The following is a 17581-nucleotide window of genomic DNA, read 5'->3' as shown; positions in this document are numbered from 1 at the left end:
CCGGTTTGGATCAATTAGAGACTAACAGTTGTTTTCGATTGCGGCTTTTCATCAATTTTTTTTTTATTTGTGACCTGTTTTATAATAGTGTCATTGAAAAGAGTTCTACAAACACGCTTATCTTAAATGCTTTAGAAATGCTGTATCTGGCATAAAATATCTTTTCAATTTAGTCTTTTTTTTTTTTTTTGCCTAACAGCTCCATAATGTCACTGTTTCTCTTTGTTCATGTTAAGGTTTCAGATCGGGTGGAGCGACGGCTTCAGGAAATAGAAAGAGATTTGCGTACAGAAAGAGAGCTGGTGGAAAGACGTCAGGATCAGCTGGGACTTATTTCTTTGCAGCTACAGGAGGTTGGTGAAAAATACCTTCTCAGAGTGTCATTCTTGAGTTTGGATAGTTATTCAGCCATTATTAAAATGATCATAGTTCCTTAGTTGTTGCGTGTCTCAGTATAGTTCAGTTCATATGAGAAGTGCAGCATATTGGTTATAGTTCAGTGTGTGAAGATGGTGTCTGGTTTAAGCCCAGAGCCTACAGCTGTGAGTCCTTGGGCAAGTTCCTTAACTTCTCCAGGCTCATTTCCTCTGTGGAATATGGAAATAATTATAGTATTTATTTAATCAGACTGGTGCAGGGATAAATGAATTAATGCAGGTAAAGCACTTAACATAGTATCCAGCATGTGCTCAATACATGTGAACTGAAAGTATAATTATTCTGATTAATTTTCTTTGGTGTGAACTAGACCAGGGGTCAGCAAACTGTGGCCTTTGGGCTGCATCTAGCCCATTGCTGATTTTTTTAAATAAAGTTTTATTGAAACACAGCCAACCCATTCATTTTCAGTTTGCCTGTGGATGCTTTTGTGACAGAACGGCAGAGTTGAGATGTTATGAAAAAGACCATATGGCCCACAAAGCTTAAAATTAGTATTGACTGCCTGGCCTTCTATAGAAAAAATTTGCAGACCCCTGGGCTAGACTATCATCAAAGCATTTCAAAATGGAGGTCACTTACCCTTTAGGTAACATTTTTAATTTTGGAACTTCAGACTAAAGAAGACGTTGAAAAATTAAACAAAGGATTTCTGCATATCCTTTACTTCAGCTTCCCCAGTATTTATATTTTACAGACTTGCTTTATTTTATATATATATATATGTTTCCATATATATGTGTATCTAAACTTTTTTGAGCTAGTTGTAAATACTTTTGAATCTAAATAATATGGTGTGTACATCCTCTTCTGTAATCACAGGAAATTAACATTGGATCAATACTATGTTTTAACCTATAGTTTTTATTCAAATTTTGTCACTTAAAGTTCTTTTCTGTTCCAGGATACAATCAATACGGGATTACATATAGCATTTGACTATCATGTCTCTTTAGTCTCCTTTAATCTGGAACAGTTTGTCAGTTGTTCTTTGTCATTTGTGATCTCAGCAACTTTCCAGAACACTGGCCAGTTATTTTGTAGAATGTCTTTCTTTTTAGGTTTGTTGAGTTTTCCTCATGACTAGATTCAGGTGATAGACTTTTGACAGGAAACCCAGAGAAATGGTGTTGCATTTCTCCCAGGATATGATACCAGGAGGCATGTAATGTTGATTTGGTGAAAATGGAATGTTGATTAGGGTATTGCTTGCCAGGTTTCTCTACTGCAAAGTTACTATATTTTACCTGTTTAATAATTTATTTTATTGGGAGACTCTTTGAAACTTGAAAATAGCCTATTTCTCATAATATTTTCACCCACAAATTTTAGCATCTGTTGATGATTCTTTTGTAAAATGGTTACTGCTGTAAGTGATTCTAAACACTGATTTAAAAAATACTGTCATTTCTTCTACATTTATTAGTTGGATTCCTACTGTAAGAAAGGGCTTTATCTTTTTCTCCACCCGTTAATTTATTCATTAATATTGGTGTAGATTTGTGAATTCTCATTTTATTATATTGGTTGTGTCTTGTAACTGTCTTTATAAGAAAATTAATTTGTGAAATTACCTTTAAATGTTTCTTAGTTCTATACATAGAGTATACAAAATTAGAAACAGCAGAAAAACCGAACAATTTAAAAAGAAAAGGAATTTTTTTCTTTTACAATGTGATTTTCTCCAAAAGTGATGTTCTACAAATGCACTTATCTGTGCTTGAAGATCATTAACTCTTATAAATTGACAGATTAAAATTTTTCTTAAGTATTAGAACACATGCCAGTTGAAAATTAGAAAAAATTGCAACCCTGAAATTTTATTATGTAAGCTGATAGAAAAACCTGCTTTTGTTTTCTAAAATTCCATTTTTCCTCCATTTCACAAAAGGAAGCATACCCTTGTTAGTTGGTAATTACTTTGAAGAGGATACTTTGTTGAATAATTAGATACAGCATGTGGGTAGCCTTTTTTTTAAACCTTGATTTTTATACATTTGTTCTGAAAGCAAATTGCATCTGGTGAGCATAAGAATAGTACTGAGGAGACAATTGTTCTTTTCTGCAAGAGAAAATTAGAGAAATTTTCTGTGCTTATTTTCTCCTCTCTCTGCAGAATGCACAATATTACAAAGAAAGAGGGAGAGGAAGATTGCTTCCCACCCCTATTCTTGAAGAAACCAGAGCTTGAATATTTGCATTGTAATTGTCAATTTGACTAAAAGCTTGAGCAGTGATTTGGAATTTCATCTCTGACAGTACAATAGAGGATCACCATTGATAAGAAATGTTTAATTTCATATTTTGTCACTGTAATATAAGTGGTGGCCTATATGCTTTTACAAGGTGGTTTTGGATTAAACAGTACAGTGGAAACTGGCAAGGATTAATTTAGGCTGATGCGTTTTCCTACTCCCAAGTTAAGTGGCTTAGACTGTTCTGGAAGGGTCATGTTTAAAGGAGAGAAAACACTTTGCTTTCTTTTCAGTATTAAAAAATGCAGAAATATCTATACTGTATGATAATAGTAATTGGTCTATTTTGTTTCTGGCTCTGGTGAAAAATTGAATCTCTAGGTGAGTACGTAGGCCTGGACTTCCAGCTGCTATGTTTTTCTGCTTCCCTAAAAGGTGTAATTCAATGTTAGTGAACATTACGACATTCAAAAGTTGTTAAAAGATTAGGAGCAGTCATCAAAAATTCCAGGATATCAGGGATATCTAGGTATAATGTATTACAGGGAGGCAATCTGTGGTTTTGGCTAAAGCCTGCTTTTTTCTAAGTGATCTAATGAGGTTCTTAGGTGCTTGGGGCTTTATCTGTTCCCATTCAATGAAATCACAGTATTGGTCTTTGAAAATTGGTTGAGGGAAGCCACTCTTCTTTTTTTAGAGTTTTTAAAGAATTGTTCCCTCTTTTCTGTTTTTTTTTTTTTTTTTCTTTCCTCCTGGTCTAAGCAAGAGGGCTGTGCGCATGCTCTGGGATCCACTTCCCTTGGTGAGCCTCAACTGCTCGTGTGCTAGTGATGTCACATGAATGTCAGATTTTTTTCTTTTAACTTGGTAAGGACCTTCAAGGGCCTTCAGAACTTATGTATTGCATTTTAAACAACATTGTTTTTGTATCTTAGTAGAGGTCTCTTTAGAGAGATGAATGTTTTATTAGTTGTGCAATAATATTTTTTTCATTTAGCTCTTTTTAAATATATGTCTATTTTTTAAACACCTTTATTGTGGTATGATTCCTGTACAGTAAACTACACATATTTCGGGTGTACATTTTGATGAATTTTGATAGATGTATACACCAGTGAAACCATCACCACAATCAAGATAGCTAACATTTCCATCACTCTTGAAGAGGTGCAAGTTTCGAATTCCCAATTTGTCCCTTCCCACCCCCTTTACCCTCTGGTAACCATAAGTTTGTTCTCTGTGTCTGAGTCTGTTTCTGTTTTGTAGATAAGTTCATTTGTGTCCCTTTTTTTTGGTCCCACATAGAAGCAATATCTTATGGTATATTTCTTTCTCTTTCTGGCTTACTTCACTTAGAATGACAATTTCCAGGTCCATCCTTGTTGCTGCAAATGGCGTTATTTTATTCTTTTTTATGGCTGAGTAGTATTCTGTTGTATATATATACCACATCTTCTTTATCCAGTCATCTGTCCATGGACATTTGGGTTGTTTCCATATCTTTGCTATTGCAAATAGTGGTGCTGTGAACATTGGTGTGCATGTGTCTTTTCAAGTTCTATTTTCCTCCAGGTATATGCCCAGGAGTGGGATTGCTGGATGATATGATAAATCTATTTTTAGTTTTTTGAGGAATCTCCATACTGTCCTCCATTGATTGCACCAATTTACATTCCCACCAACAGTGTAGAAGGGTTTCTTTTTCTCTACACCCTCTCTATCGTTAATCGTTTGTGGACTTTTTAATGACGGCCATTCTGACTGGTGTGAGAGGACATCTTGATGTAGTTTTAATTTGCATTTCTCTAATAATTAGTGATATTGATCATCTTCTCCTGTGCTTTTTCTTGCCATCTGGATGTCATCTTTGGGGAGGTGTCTATTTAGGTCTTTTGCCCATTGTTTGATTGGATTGCTTGTTTTTTGATATTAAGGTATGAGCTGTTTGTGTATTTTAGAAATTAGTCCCTTGTCGGTCACATCATTTGCAAATATTTTCTCCCTTTCCATAGGTTGTTTTTTTTTGTTTTGTTTCTGGTCTCCTTTGCAGTACAAAAGCTTTTAAGTTTAATTAGGTTCCATTTGTTTATTTTTGCTTTTATTTCTGTTATTCTAGGAGCTGATTTGAAAAAAATACTGCTGTGATTTATGTCAGAGTGTACTGCCTATGTTTTCCTCTAGGAGTTTTATAGTATCTGGTTTTACATTTAGGTATTTAATCCATTTTGAGTTTATTTTTGTGTATGGTATTAGAGAATGTTCTAATTTCTTTCTTATATGTAGCTGTCCAGTTTTCCAGCACTACTCACATAGTTCTTTTAAATTTTGAATGATTATTCTAGTACTCTGAACTTTTACTAATTGAATTAAAATATTGTTAAACCTAGAACCATCATTCTTTTCCTTGTTGAACCATTGTACAAACAATCAAGTGTGTGTTTGAACATTAGGGTACATTTGTCATGTTTCACATTTCTTTTGATCAGACATTTGACAGTAAGGTAACTTTGATTAGTTAAATTTAGTGGCGTGAGGTAGGAATGGTGGGTGCTAGGGACTTGAAAGTGGTATTTAGACTCTAAGCCCAAATCAAAACTCTTCTGCAGGTTCAACATTTACATAAAATCTTAGATTAAATTTCTACCTCTTGGCTGTGGCATCTTGGGAATTGCTGACTTGTTTTTTCTCTGGCTGTTTCTTATAAAATAAATGTGACTTATTCATCTTCAGGTAAGTTACATAAAATGAAAAACATGAGATAAATGGTTTATCTGTTTTTCAGACCACTTCATAGCATAGTAAAATGCTAGCTCCCTAATCTAGCCCCACCAAGGATACTCCGTGCTTGCATATAACCTAAGGGGAATCAGGTGCTTTAAGGTTTAAAAACGTATCATGGAGAAACCCATGGGACAGGCAAGGCATGGAACCTTAATCGAAGATAGTGAAAACTAAGTGAGAAATTAAATGTAAGGTGGGAGCTCAGTGGTTTCCAGTTTGCTCTGTGGAAAAATCAGATTATGTGAGCCTCATCAATAAAATAAGGTCATATGCAGAAAAACTGATAAAAATTTCCCCAATATTTTCCTTCATCTTTTGGCATCTGTACCAATTGTGAAAAACCTAGTAAAGAAATAGCTATTCATTCCTTCCCAGAAATGTCATTGTGGCTCCAGAAATGCTGAGTAATATGGCTGCTTCAACAAATAAAAGCCTTGGGTACTGTTTTTTAATGTATTTAGTTTGGACTCATTAAGGGAGAAGCTTCCACTGAAGCCAAGAATGTTTTCCTAATGTCCTCCTAATAGCTTTAGCGTCTCCCTTCAGACTTCTGAGCCAGTTTAGAGGAGATCCTAGTCTGGCAAGTGTTGTTAATACGTCCTTGTTAACCCCTTCTCCCGCTCTTCCTTGTGAGACTCCCCTACTTGGTTTGGAGACATGGAGGCCTTTCTGAGGCTGCTGGAGTATTGACTCCCCTTCACTTACTTTTCCAAGGCTAAATTGTGAAACTTTTGCTTGGCCTTCTTGTTACCATAGTTAATGCCCTCTTTTTGTAGATATCCCTGACATTTTCTCATATTTATTTTATAATAAATATTGATACAATCCCCATTGATATTATTAGATGCCTTTTATATAATGCCCATTAAATCACCCTCACATCGACCATCTCAATAGCCTCCCTGGCCAGAAAGACCAGTGGAATTTACAAGTAAATGAGAGTTTATAAACAGAACATCAGCTCTATGGAAAGCGCAAGGAGAGCTCAGAGATGCACATTATTTTCTCAATCCTTGGGATATGAACTCTAGAATTTAGTGCACTGTAAGGTCTAGGTGACCAGGTGAGTGTAGTAGGCAGAGAGTGACACAGGCAGGGTGACAACACCAAGGCCCTCAGGGTACCTAGTGGGTGAAAGCTCTGAGTATCACACCAGGACAACCACACATGTACTACTCCGTGGGGAAATGTGTGTAGCAAGAGAAAATTCAGAAACTCCTGCTCTAGTGTTTGTTCTTCATAGAATGAATCTGTGTGTATAGGATAAATCTGGGCTTTATTTTGAGCCATACTTTTTATTCTTTTAATAAACCTTAATCCCATTGACTCTTTTTCTCCTTCTTTCGCAAAGATGGTTTTTTTCTCCTCACTATCCAGTTTCCGGTGATATATATTTTGAGTTGAGGTTTTTAAGTTTCAGATTATTACTGTTAATTACCATTTCTTGATATGTTGTCTCTTTTAATTGTAATTGTTTTGAGCATTTTTTATTTCTAGCATTTAATATAGTATGGACTTAATATTTGTTGAATGCATTGAGTGGTGACCATATTCATGCATTGTTTTGATCCAATGTTTAACTAGTTTTATTTCTCACATGGTTCTTTCCTTTTAAAATTTTAATGAAATATTTAGTATTAAAAATATTTACATATGATCTAGCAAACATATAACTAAATGTGATCCTATAATAAATGCCCATACAAACATTATCTTTTTTTAGTGCAGCTTTATTTATTTGCTTGACTCGTTTTTCTCCCTGTCTCTTCCCCTCTGTTCTCTCATCATCAATCACTACCCCTACTCCCTAAAAAAGGAACCAGTGTAAACAGCCTGAGATACATCCCTTTATATCTTTCTTTCTGCTGTTAATTATCCTGGACAGAAGTGTGTGTGTGTGTACTCTATATACACCTCTGCATATATAGATTTTTTGGGTATGTTTTTATTTTAATAAAATGAGATCCCATTATATATATATATATTTCTGCATTTTGCTTTTTTTTCTCACTGGTACTTCCCAGAAATTCTTCCAGTTAGTGGATGTGGCTCCAACTTAATCTTTTATTACCATGGACAGATCTTTTATTACAGTTCAGATCATCAGAGTAGTTCTCCAGAAGGCTCTAACTTTCTGCGTTTCTTTAAGCAAAATGGTTGAAAGTGGCCCTTTTTCTCACATTCCTACTATTAGTCGTGGTTATAATTATTAATTTTTGCCAAGCTGATGGGTATAAAGTGTTAACTTATTTTTATATTTATTTGCATTCCCAATTAGTGAATTTGAGCATCTTTTCACATACTTGTTGGCAGTTTGCATTTGTGCCTGTATAGATAGCCTATTTATAACTTTTGCTCTTTTAAAAATACTGGATTATTTGAGTTTTTTTCCCCCAGGATTTTAACTTTTTTAATGGCAGAAGGAAAGAATCTCAGTTATTTCTTATATGACTAATAGTTGCCTTTGCATCTTTTTTGAATAACTTCTTCTTTCCCCTCTGATTTAAATGCCATTTCAGTTGTATAGTTTCTTATGATACCTGTCTGGATTCTGTGTGCTTTGCTATTGATCTGTTTGTTCCTGAACTGATATCATTTTGTCTACATTATTTGTCTTTCATTATATTTTGATAAATGATAATGAAAATCTCTGGTCATGTTCCATGAAAAGTCCTGCTTGCATTTGATTGTAATTGTACTAAATATATAGATTAATTTGAAGAGAAGGTGTTTTCTAATTGTCTTCAATAATATTTTGTAATTGTCTGTATAAAGGTCTTGTACATCTTTGGTTAGACTTATTCCTAGGTAAGGAATTACTCATGATTTTTCTATTGTGAATAGGATATTTTCTTTGATTGCATCTCTAATTGGTTATTTGTAGTATATAGGAGTACAGTTGGTTTCATATGTGGCTCTTTTAGCCAACAATTTTGCTTAATGATCTTATTCTTATAATTTGTTAGTAGCTTTACTGACATATTGTCTTATGTAGATAATCATATCATTTGAAATTAAAAGCAGTTTAATCTCTTTCTTTATAATTCTTTTTGTTGTTGTTGTTGTTGTTGTTGTTGTTGTTGTGGCTTTATTGCACTAGCTAGAAACTCAAATTCAGTGTTGAATATAAGCAAAGATAGCAAGAATCTTTGCTTTATTCCTGTATTTATTGAGATGCTTCTAAAGTGTAAATGTTATTATATGGTATTTGCTCCTGGTTTTGAGTGCCATTCTTTATCATATTAAGAACCTTGCCATCTGTTCCTAGATTGCCAAGAGAGGTTGATATTTTATTTCTTTATTATTATTATTATGAATAAGAAAAGGTTTAATAGTTACGCTGCTACAGACAACAGCAGTCCACACAGACAAGAGGTGCCTATGTGGGCATTGAGGGTTGGTTGTTGGGATCCTTTATATAAAGTAGGATCACAGGTGTCTGATCGGCTTGTGTGCAAGTCTCTGATTGGTTGTAGGTGAAGTAAGAGGTTTAGAGTCCATGAAGGGTGGTGGGATCTATGACTCTGATAAGGTGGGCTGAAACAAGTCAGCCAGAGCTATTGTGAGATTAGGCATTACCTGGGGCTATTAGTTTGCTGGGGAAACATGCCCAGGGAAGAATGTCAGACATCTGAGAGCCTAGGAAGGGAGTCATTGGACTCTGCAGGACGCCAGTTGGCCCAACATTCCCCACTGACAGATTGGCAGTGACATATCTTTGGAACAGGGGCGAGGGGCTCATCTTCCATATCTACTTCCTGTTAAATGGGGTGTTGCATTGTCTCTGCCAATTGTGCCAGTCTGTCTGGGTTTATGGGGCCCTGACATCCCTGCAGCCTTAAAGATGGGAGTGGAAGGAGGCCTCAGTGGCGTCCATGGGCTGCATCACCAGGATGTTGGCTTGGTTCATGGTGGCAGTCTTGATAAGAGGGATGTCTTTGTTCCTAAATTCTTGGACCTCAAAGGGAGACACTTGTTTTTGTAAGAGAGGGATGCAATACAAAAACAAGCATATACCAAGATAAATGGCTAAACCTAATAAAAACAGAGAAGAAATTTGAGGATGTCTGAAAAGAAAGACCTTTTCCCTTTAGGGATCTAGGAAAAGGCATTGGAGAACCAGTCACAGACCTGTTCAGTGACTACGATGAAGTAGTAAGCATAGGCATAAAGATGTCAAGAGCCATGTGGTTTTGTAAGGCAGCTTTCCTTAATGGCTGCAGCAGATGTCACTATTAATGATCTTAGTGCTTTTTTAGATAGGAGGAGATGTAAGAATTTGGGCTCATAAAATCTTCTCCTGAAAATACCTAACTATCTGAAGGCCTGCGTTGCCAGTTTTCCCAGAGCACAGAATGCCTCGTTCCTGATTACCACCCTGGGCTCCTTTCAGGGTGCGCTGATGGTCAACAATCTCAGTGGCTTGTGACTTAATCCTTGTAGAGGCAGATGGCAAGTACCTGGCTTGGAAGGCGTTTCATGACCACTTCCTCCCACAGTGCAGGGAGTGCTCATTCCTACGTCAGGCACGGGTTTCGTTGATAGGCCACTCAATGTGCTGTTTATTATGACACTAGGCCTTATTAACAGTAGCAGAAATCTGGACCACCTATCTTACTAGTCTGTTATGGTCCAGGAAAATATCCTCTCTTGTAGCTTCTTCCCAAATCTAGAGTTGTACTATTATAATCACAAATCTCCTATAGAATTATATATCTGGTTAGCTGTTTCAGGTTGCTACTTGTTGCTCTGATTGAGGCTGAGTAACTTTAGAAGAAGATTCATATTTATTGCCAGGATTAGAACACTTATTGATTGGCCAGGTGGGGGAGTCACACCTAGTAGTATCACGAGGGGCCTGAACAGAACTGCAGTTTCTTTCTTACAGAATAAATTTCCTAAGGGCCTACCAATTAGACCCTTAGAGTGGAGAAATCCACCAGGGTAACCCAGAAGTACTGGATATAGGTAGTTGCCCATAAACATAACAGAACTTTAACTCTGAGTTTACCAAATTGCTAAGTCATAATAAGCTTGAGAAGAGTTTGTTTTTTTTAGTATCTAGAAAGCACAGATTAAAAGCGAGTAATATTTTAGATAAGAGTAAAAATTATAACCATAGTCGTCAGTTTACTCAGTCCTGTGTAATCCTTTTTGTTAATAGTTTTATGAAATCAGAGTTTCCATCAGACTTCTAAATATCTTGCCCAGTTCAGTAGTATGATTTAAAAGTTACCAGAAACCTGTACTTGTCAAAATGTCCTTTCTATAATCTTCCTAAAGAGAAAGCATCAGAGTAAAAACCACAACTGTCTATGAATGACAAAAGACTTAAGCATGGTTTAACACCTGGTTACACTGTGATAAAGAAACCTGGTTACAATAACCAGTATTATGACTGGTAACATTTTAGACATATCAGATTTTTATGAATTCTATATAATTTTTAGAATATATTAATAAAATTTTCCCATACAATATAACCTCCTTAACAGGTCACCCACCAGCAGCTTCTACCTGATACAAGAATCGAAACTAGAAGGCCTGGCCAGTCTGGAGGCCTGGCCAGTCTGCAGGCTTGGCCAATCTGGAGGCTTGGCCAATCTGGAGACCTCATCTGCAAAAAGTGGAGAGAAGGCACAGAGGTGCACAATGTGGTTGGGCCCAAGAACCAAGTTGTGTCTCAAGGGCCAGAGTCAGAGGAAGGGAGAGATGGAGAGAAGGGTATTTAGAAAAGACGCCTTTCCCATATGCATTCACTACTAGGCAGAGAGTTATTTCCATCTGTCAGACTGAATTTCAGATCCTGCCGAGAGTAGCCCAGCCAGGCTTCCTCCGTCCTTGGTTAAGACTTTGGGGACTTCCCAAACACTAGGGAGCGGCAGGAAGGTATAAGAGAGGAAAGGAAAGCAGAAGGGAAGAGGGAAGCCTGCCCTGGAGATCTGGCTTCCAGAATGGAACTTCTGATCAAGCCTCGGAGTGTCAGATAAAGCCAGGGAGAGACCCCCATAGGAAGGGGAGAGAGGAGAAAGAGAAGCCCAAAGGGCTGCACGGGCCACTAAACGTTGTGGGACATGGCACGGTGGTCTGAGATGCCAGTTGGTAAAATAATTCACCAAAGGCAAAGGATGAGAATAGAAAAGGAGTTTATTAGGGGTACACAGATGAGAGTGCTTGTGTGAGCTGAGAGGCTGATTTTTTAAAATCATGAATGGGTTATGAAATTCATCAAATAATACTGCTGCCTTCTCTTTTAATATTTAAATGCCATGGAGTCTCTCAGTAGCTGCTGAGCTCTTTGTATGCCTGAGAACTTTTCTTGGTCATAATGTATTATTTCTCATACATTGCTGATTTAATTTGATTTAATAGTCTTCAGAATGTTTATGTTTATGATTGAGATCGGTTATAATTTTCTTTGCATTACTCTTTTTGGTTTTGAAAGCAAGGTTACATTTATCTCATAAAATTAGTTCACTGGATTCCTTCTTTTTTCTTTTCCTTGGCTCTGTTTAAGAGAGGGATTGTCTGTTTCTTGAATGTTTGTTTAAACTCCCCCATGAAATCACTGGTGCCTGTTACCTTTTTTTGGCTGAGGTTTTCAGTTTCTTCAATGTTTTTTGGTTTATATAGCCTTTTTGTTTTTTAAGTCAGCTTGGTAATTATTCATAACTTTGAAGTTATCCATTTTGTTGTGTTTTAAAATTAATTTAAAGAAGCAGTCATAGCTCTCTTTTATTATTTTTTTCAGTCTTTTTCTGAAGCTATATCCTTTTCCCTTTAATGTTATTTAGTTATTTCTTCTTTTTCTTTATTAGTCTTGCTAGACATGATTATTAGTTTTTGTTTTGACTGGCTTTGTTTATTACTTCATCAACTTCTGCTTTGAACTCTTTTCCTGATTATTTTTAGATTACTGCTTTATGTTTTAGACTTGCAAGTTAAGTGATTAATTGACTTTCTACTTTGTCTTTTTAATACTGTAAATTTATGATCAAATTACTCTATGGTTTGATATGCTATTCTCTTATGGTAGTTTATTTCTAAATCTTTTGTAATTTCTGTTATGATTTTCCCTATAATTTGACTTATTTAGGAATGCCTTTTGGAATTTTCAAATATACGTGTATGCTTATTTTTAAGCTCTTTATTATTTATTTTTAAATTGATTCCTTTGAAATTTGTTGAAACTTCCATTTTGACCTAGTACCATCATCAATTTTTGTAAGTGTTCCATCAGTAAAAAAATGAAATTTTGTGTTTTTTTTTTTTTGAATGCAGAGTTTGTGTTTGTGTGACACCCATACACACTCTCTCTCTCTCATATAAGGTTAGTGGGCCAGGTTTGCAAATTTTGTTGTTGTACTATGTTCTTATTAAATATGTCAATCTAAAGCCTCCTGTTACGATAAGGATTGTCTGTTTTTCCCTGTGATTATTTTCAGTTTTGTTCTGTTTTTTGACTGTGGTTTCATGGATATAATTTAATTACTTCTTAGTAAATTATTTTTTTGAATTATTATATAGTGTTCCTCTTGACATTAGGATTGATTTACTTTTTTCATGACATGATTTTTCTTCTTTATTTTAATCTTTTCTCTGTAGTTTTATTTTTGTTTCTTAGAAACACCTTATAGGCGAACTTCAAAAAGTCTTCTCTAATAAATTGTGTGTTTTAATGCTTGTAGTCAGTTTACACTTAGGATTACTGATACATTTGGAAATGTTTTTGTCATTTTATTTGTTTCTTAACTTCTCTTTGTGTTTTTTCTTCCCCTTCTTACCTTATATTGGATTGAAATGTGTTGTATATTTATTTTTATACTTTCTGCTGGCTTTGAAGCTATAGATATTATTTCCATTCTTTCGGTGTTTATTCTAAAATTTTTAAACATTACTTAGTTAACTGAAAATTATTCTAAGAAATATGTGTTCCATCCACAGTGACTTCCTCTTGGTGTCTTATTGGAAACTTTTTCTTCCAACTCTCAGCATAACTTATCCCTTTTCATCCTTCTCTTCAGAAGGAAGAGAGAACTTCCTTCCCCTCTTTTCTAGAATAACCCTTTTCTACCCCACTGCTTCTTATCATGTCACGTTACTTTATTTTGTAAATAGCACTTCAAGTCACCTGTAATTGTGCTTTACTTGTTACGTTGTTGTTTGTCCTCTCCCTTAGCGCCTTCTTCCATTGGTGGGAACTTTGTCCATCAACCCTGTTTCTGGGGCATGTAGTACAGTGTTGACAACACAGCGGACGTTCTATGAATAGATGTTTAAAGAATGAAGGCTGCTTTCAAATGTGAATGACCATTTAGCTGCACGTAACATTCTTGGTAAAAACAAAACTATTTCTTTCAGAGGTTTGTAGACATTGTTGTATTATTCTGCTGCTCTTACTCTTACAGAAAGAAAATGCAGGTCAACACGTTTTAACTTCTTTAAAGTTTAATATGTAGCAGTTTAAATGCTTTAACAAAAACCTCACAAATATTCTTCAAGAATTCAGACAGTCACAATTACATTTTAATATTTTAACTTTATAAAAAGAACATTTGATAGAGTATGTTACTGTTGAAATTCTATTGAAAATTTAGGACAGCTGGATTTTTGCTATCTGAGTGTTTAACAAAGTTAGGAAAAAAATAGAACTGCTCAGTTACATGAAATCTAAAAGTAAGACCTCTTGAAATATTAATTATGGATTTCTGAAGACTTTATTTAATTGTTCCCAATCATTATGGATCAGCAACAGATGCTGACTGATTTGGGTTTGGGGACATTGCAAATAATGGACCAAAAAGATTTTTTCAGAAACTTTGCAGCTACGTTGTTTTCTTTTTAAATTTTCAGAACCTTTGTAAGGAAAGTTCTTTTAAGATTTTTCACATAATTTGTATTTAAATGTTTCAAATTTCGATGATAAAAATCAAAGGATAAATTCTTCATGGAGAATTACTGCATGTTTTTGACCACTAGTCGTCAGTATTGAACCATCAGTTGTGACCCTGCAGGCATCATTTATTAAAGTCGCTAAACTTTGTTGAAAAATGATTATAATTTGTATACACACCTCATGTCTTAGGGCTCCCTGAAAGTGTGCTTGGCACTAACATTGCAACTGGAAAAATCTAATTGTTTAACTATTACCATTTGAAAACTTAAATTTAAAAGTGTTGCTTTCTACTGTTGAAAAATAAAATATGGCATATTGAGTATTATATATTAAGACATCTGTTATATTTAACACTAAAACTGTCATTTCTATGCCTTTTTGTTAGAGTTTCATAATTCCTCTTTAGGGCTACAGTTCCTTTCTTTTCTCTCCCTCCCTCTGAGGAAAAATCTTTTTACGTATAATAAAACAATTAGAGACTATAATTTGATATGAGAGTTAATTTTGCTGGAATCATGTAGTCTTATTCCCTTTTCACATTTCATATTTATAAGCTATGCGGAAGTATCCCAAAGATACCTTCTCTATGTTTTTGTATTATGTAGATCTAAAGCTCTTTCCCCTAATTGTCATTTTCTTCTCCTTAACAGTCACTGTCTTTGCACCCTGTTGTCCACTCACCCCAGTTGTATTCATTTCCCGCTGATGTTCTAATGCTGTTTGTTCTCCCTTTGTTTGCTTGTTTTTCTTTCCTTGATAGAAAAGCATTTTTAATAGCCCTAATATGACTCACTGCATTTGTAGTTAGTTTACGTTTCTACTCAGTACCCTGGGTTCTTTTTTTGTTTTTTTTAATACTGAAACTGTGGTTTTATTTATTATTCAAGAAATGAAAGACTGCTTAGGTTTTTCTAACATATCTGTGACCATATTATGGTTAAGTTAGAGCAGTATTTATAGCTATAACCTTATTATGTAGTTGTCCAAAGGGCCCCATATGGTATTGTGAAAAAGTTACACGATTTCATGCTTACTAGCTGAGATTGTGATCATGAAGCATTGCTCGCCAGTATCAGCCCCGGATGGGGATCTACTTAGAGTGAAGCTGTGATTCAAAGCCACAAAGCCTGGGCAGACCTGGTTTCTGGAGCTCCATTTCCTGTTCTTTCCCCTCCTGACCTGTGAACTTTATAGAAGATGCTATATCTTATCTCTTTGTATGATTCATACAAATAAGTAGGTCATGTGATTTATTTCCTCTTAAAAAGATGACTACTCATCTTGCTGGTAAAATAATTTTAAGTTTTATTAAACATTTTTCTGTTTCTTTTATGTCCTTGTCTTCTCCATTTCCCCCATTCTTCATATCTGGGCCACTATTGAATTCTGTCAGCTTTATCTTGAAAATACTTTCTGAATTGATGAGAATTCGCCCCCTCTACCACCTGTTCTCTCCTTTATCACCTTGGGATTATTATCTTCTGCTTGGGCTGGCGCAGTAGCCTCCTTGCTTCCATTCTTAACCACCTTACAGTCTTTAACCCCATAGAATCAGATGATACCACTTCTTTCTTCAAAACCCTTCAGTGTTTTGTTTTGTTATTTTGTCACATTCAGAATGAAATCTAAAATCCTCAGCCTACAAGGTCGCTCTGATATGGTCCCTGTCCGCCCTCTCAGCCTGATATTCTGTTGTTCTTCCACTTGCATCCTCTAGACCAACTACACTGGCTTTGCTTTTCCATGGGCGTGCCAGGCACCCTCCTTCTTCTAGACATTTGTACTTTCCATTCCAGAGTCAGGGATTTTGAACTTTGAAAGCAATTGTTTTGCTTATGCCATCGTATCATTCAGACTCTACTTCAGAAAGGCCTTATTAATTGTCCTAGGTCAGATTCCCCTTCATTGCTCTTGAGTCCCTTAAACTCCTCTTTTTTCTTTATAACACGTTTCCTTACTTGTCATCTGTCTACCATCTGTTCCCTTGAGCAGAATGCGGGCTTTATGAGGCAGACACTTATTCTGCTCATTGCTCTGTCTCCAGCACCTAAAACAGTGCCTGGCATAGAATAGAGGCCCGGTGAGGGTTTCTTACAGGAATGAATGAATGAATGAATGTTAAATTCTATTGTAGTCTGAACTATACATAGTGAGATATTCATGTGGCCAGTACCCTCATGTACCTACCATGTGCCAGGTGCTGTGCTGGGGGCTAGTAATTTAAATACTTAAATTCTATATTGTTCTTTAGGGCTCTCAGTTTAACTGAGAAAACAGAAATGTTACCAATCACTGTAATTCAGTAAGTATTACTTCAGCTTTGCCAAGGCTCTAGAGTAACTCAGAGAGGAAATAGGTACCCCTTCTTGGCCCTTTTGGGAAATTTGGGTGAAGGAGATGGCATTTTTACTGACATTTTGCATTTTCTTTTTTTGTAATTTGAAATATAGTCGATTTACAATGTTGCGTTAATTTCTAGTGTACAGCATAGTGATTCAGTTTTATATATTCCTTTTCATACTCTTTTTCATTAAGGCCATTACAAGATATTGAATATAGTTCCCTATGCTATACAGTAGGACTTCGTTGTTTATCTATTTTATATATAGTAGTTAGTAGCTATAAATCCCGAATTCCCAATTTATCCCAAATTCCCAATTTATCCCCCGCTACCCACTCTTCCCCCTGGTAACCGTAAGTGAGTCTGTGACTGTTTTGTAAGGAAGTTCATTTGTGTCTTTTTTTTTTTTTTTTTTTTTTTTTTTTTTAGATTCCACATGTAAATGATAGCATATGGTATTTTTCTTTCTGTCTTAACTTCACTTAGTATGACAGTTTCTAGGTCCATCCCTGTTGCTGTAATATTTTGCATTTTCAAATCATTTGAGGCATTTCTTTCATGACTATGATTCTACCCCATTGCTTATTGCTACATAATGAGCACTTTACCAATCTATGGCTGAAATACTTAAATTCTGATTTACTACACTTTTGATTCACAACATTGCTCTTTGTCTTCTCACTTTATGCCCTGCTAATTATTTCCTTCTCTCTTTTTTATGTTTGTTACTTGTGGGTTACTTATTTTTTTCTTTGCAAGATTAGAATAAACAATTCTTTTCTGTAAGGTTATTAAAAAACATTAATTTCAACATGCTAAAAGAAAGGAAATAGATAGAAAAGAATGATCAGCTATTATGGGATTTGTCTCAAAGCTGGTTGAACACTATTTGGCACAGCTTTAAATGTGCAAGTCCTATACGTTTCATGC

The 17581-nt window shown here is 35.4% G+C and overlaps 1 protein-coding gene across 7 annotated transcripts in view; it reads left to right on the top strand.

The window, feature by feature from the left end:
- Nucleotides 1-17581, top strand: part of CEP128 (centrosomal protein 128) — a 357186-nt gene that overhangs the window by 51573 nt on the left and 288032 nt on the right. For all 7 annotated transcript variants that reach the window (XM_032482452.1, XM_032482451.1, XM_032482457.1 and 4 more), the window contains one exon: nucleotides 237-353. In XM_032482452.1, the coding sequence (XP_032338343.1) occupies nucleotides 237-353 (117 nt within the window). The remainder of the gene's footprint in view (nucleotides 1-236; nucleotides 354-17581) is intronic.

The sequence above is a fragment of the Camelus ferus genome, chromosome 6 (assembly GCF_009834535.1).
Source record: "Camelus ferus isolate YT-003-E chromosome 6, BCGSAC_Cfer_1.0, whole genome shotgun sequence".
NCBI classification, from domain to species: Eukaryota; Metazoa; Chordata; class Mammalia; order Artiodactyla; family Camelidae; genus Camelus; species Camelus ferus.
This window is presented reverse-complemented; position numbering and strand designations above follow the sequence as displayed.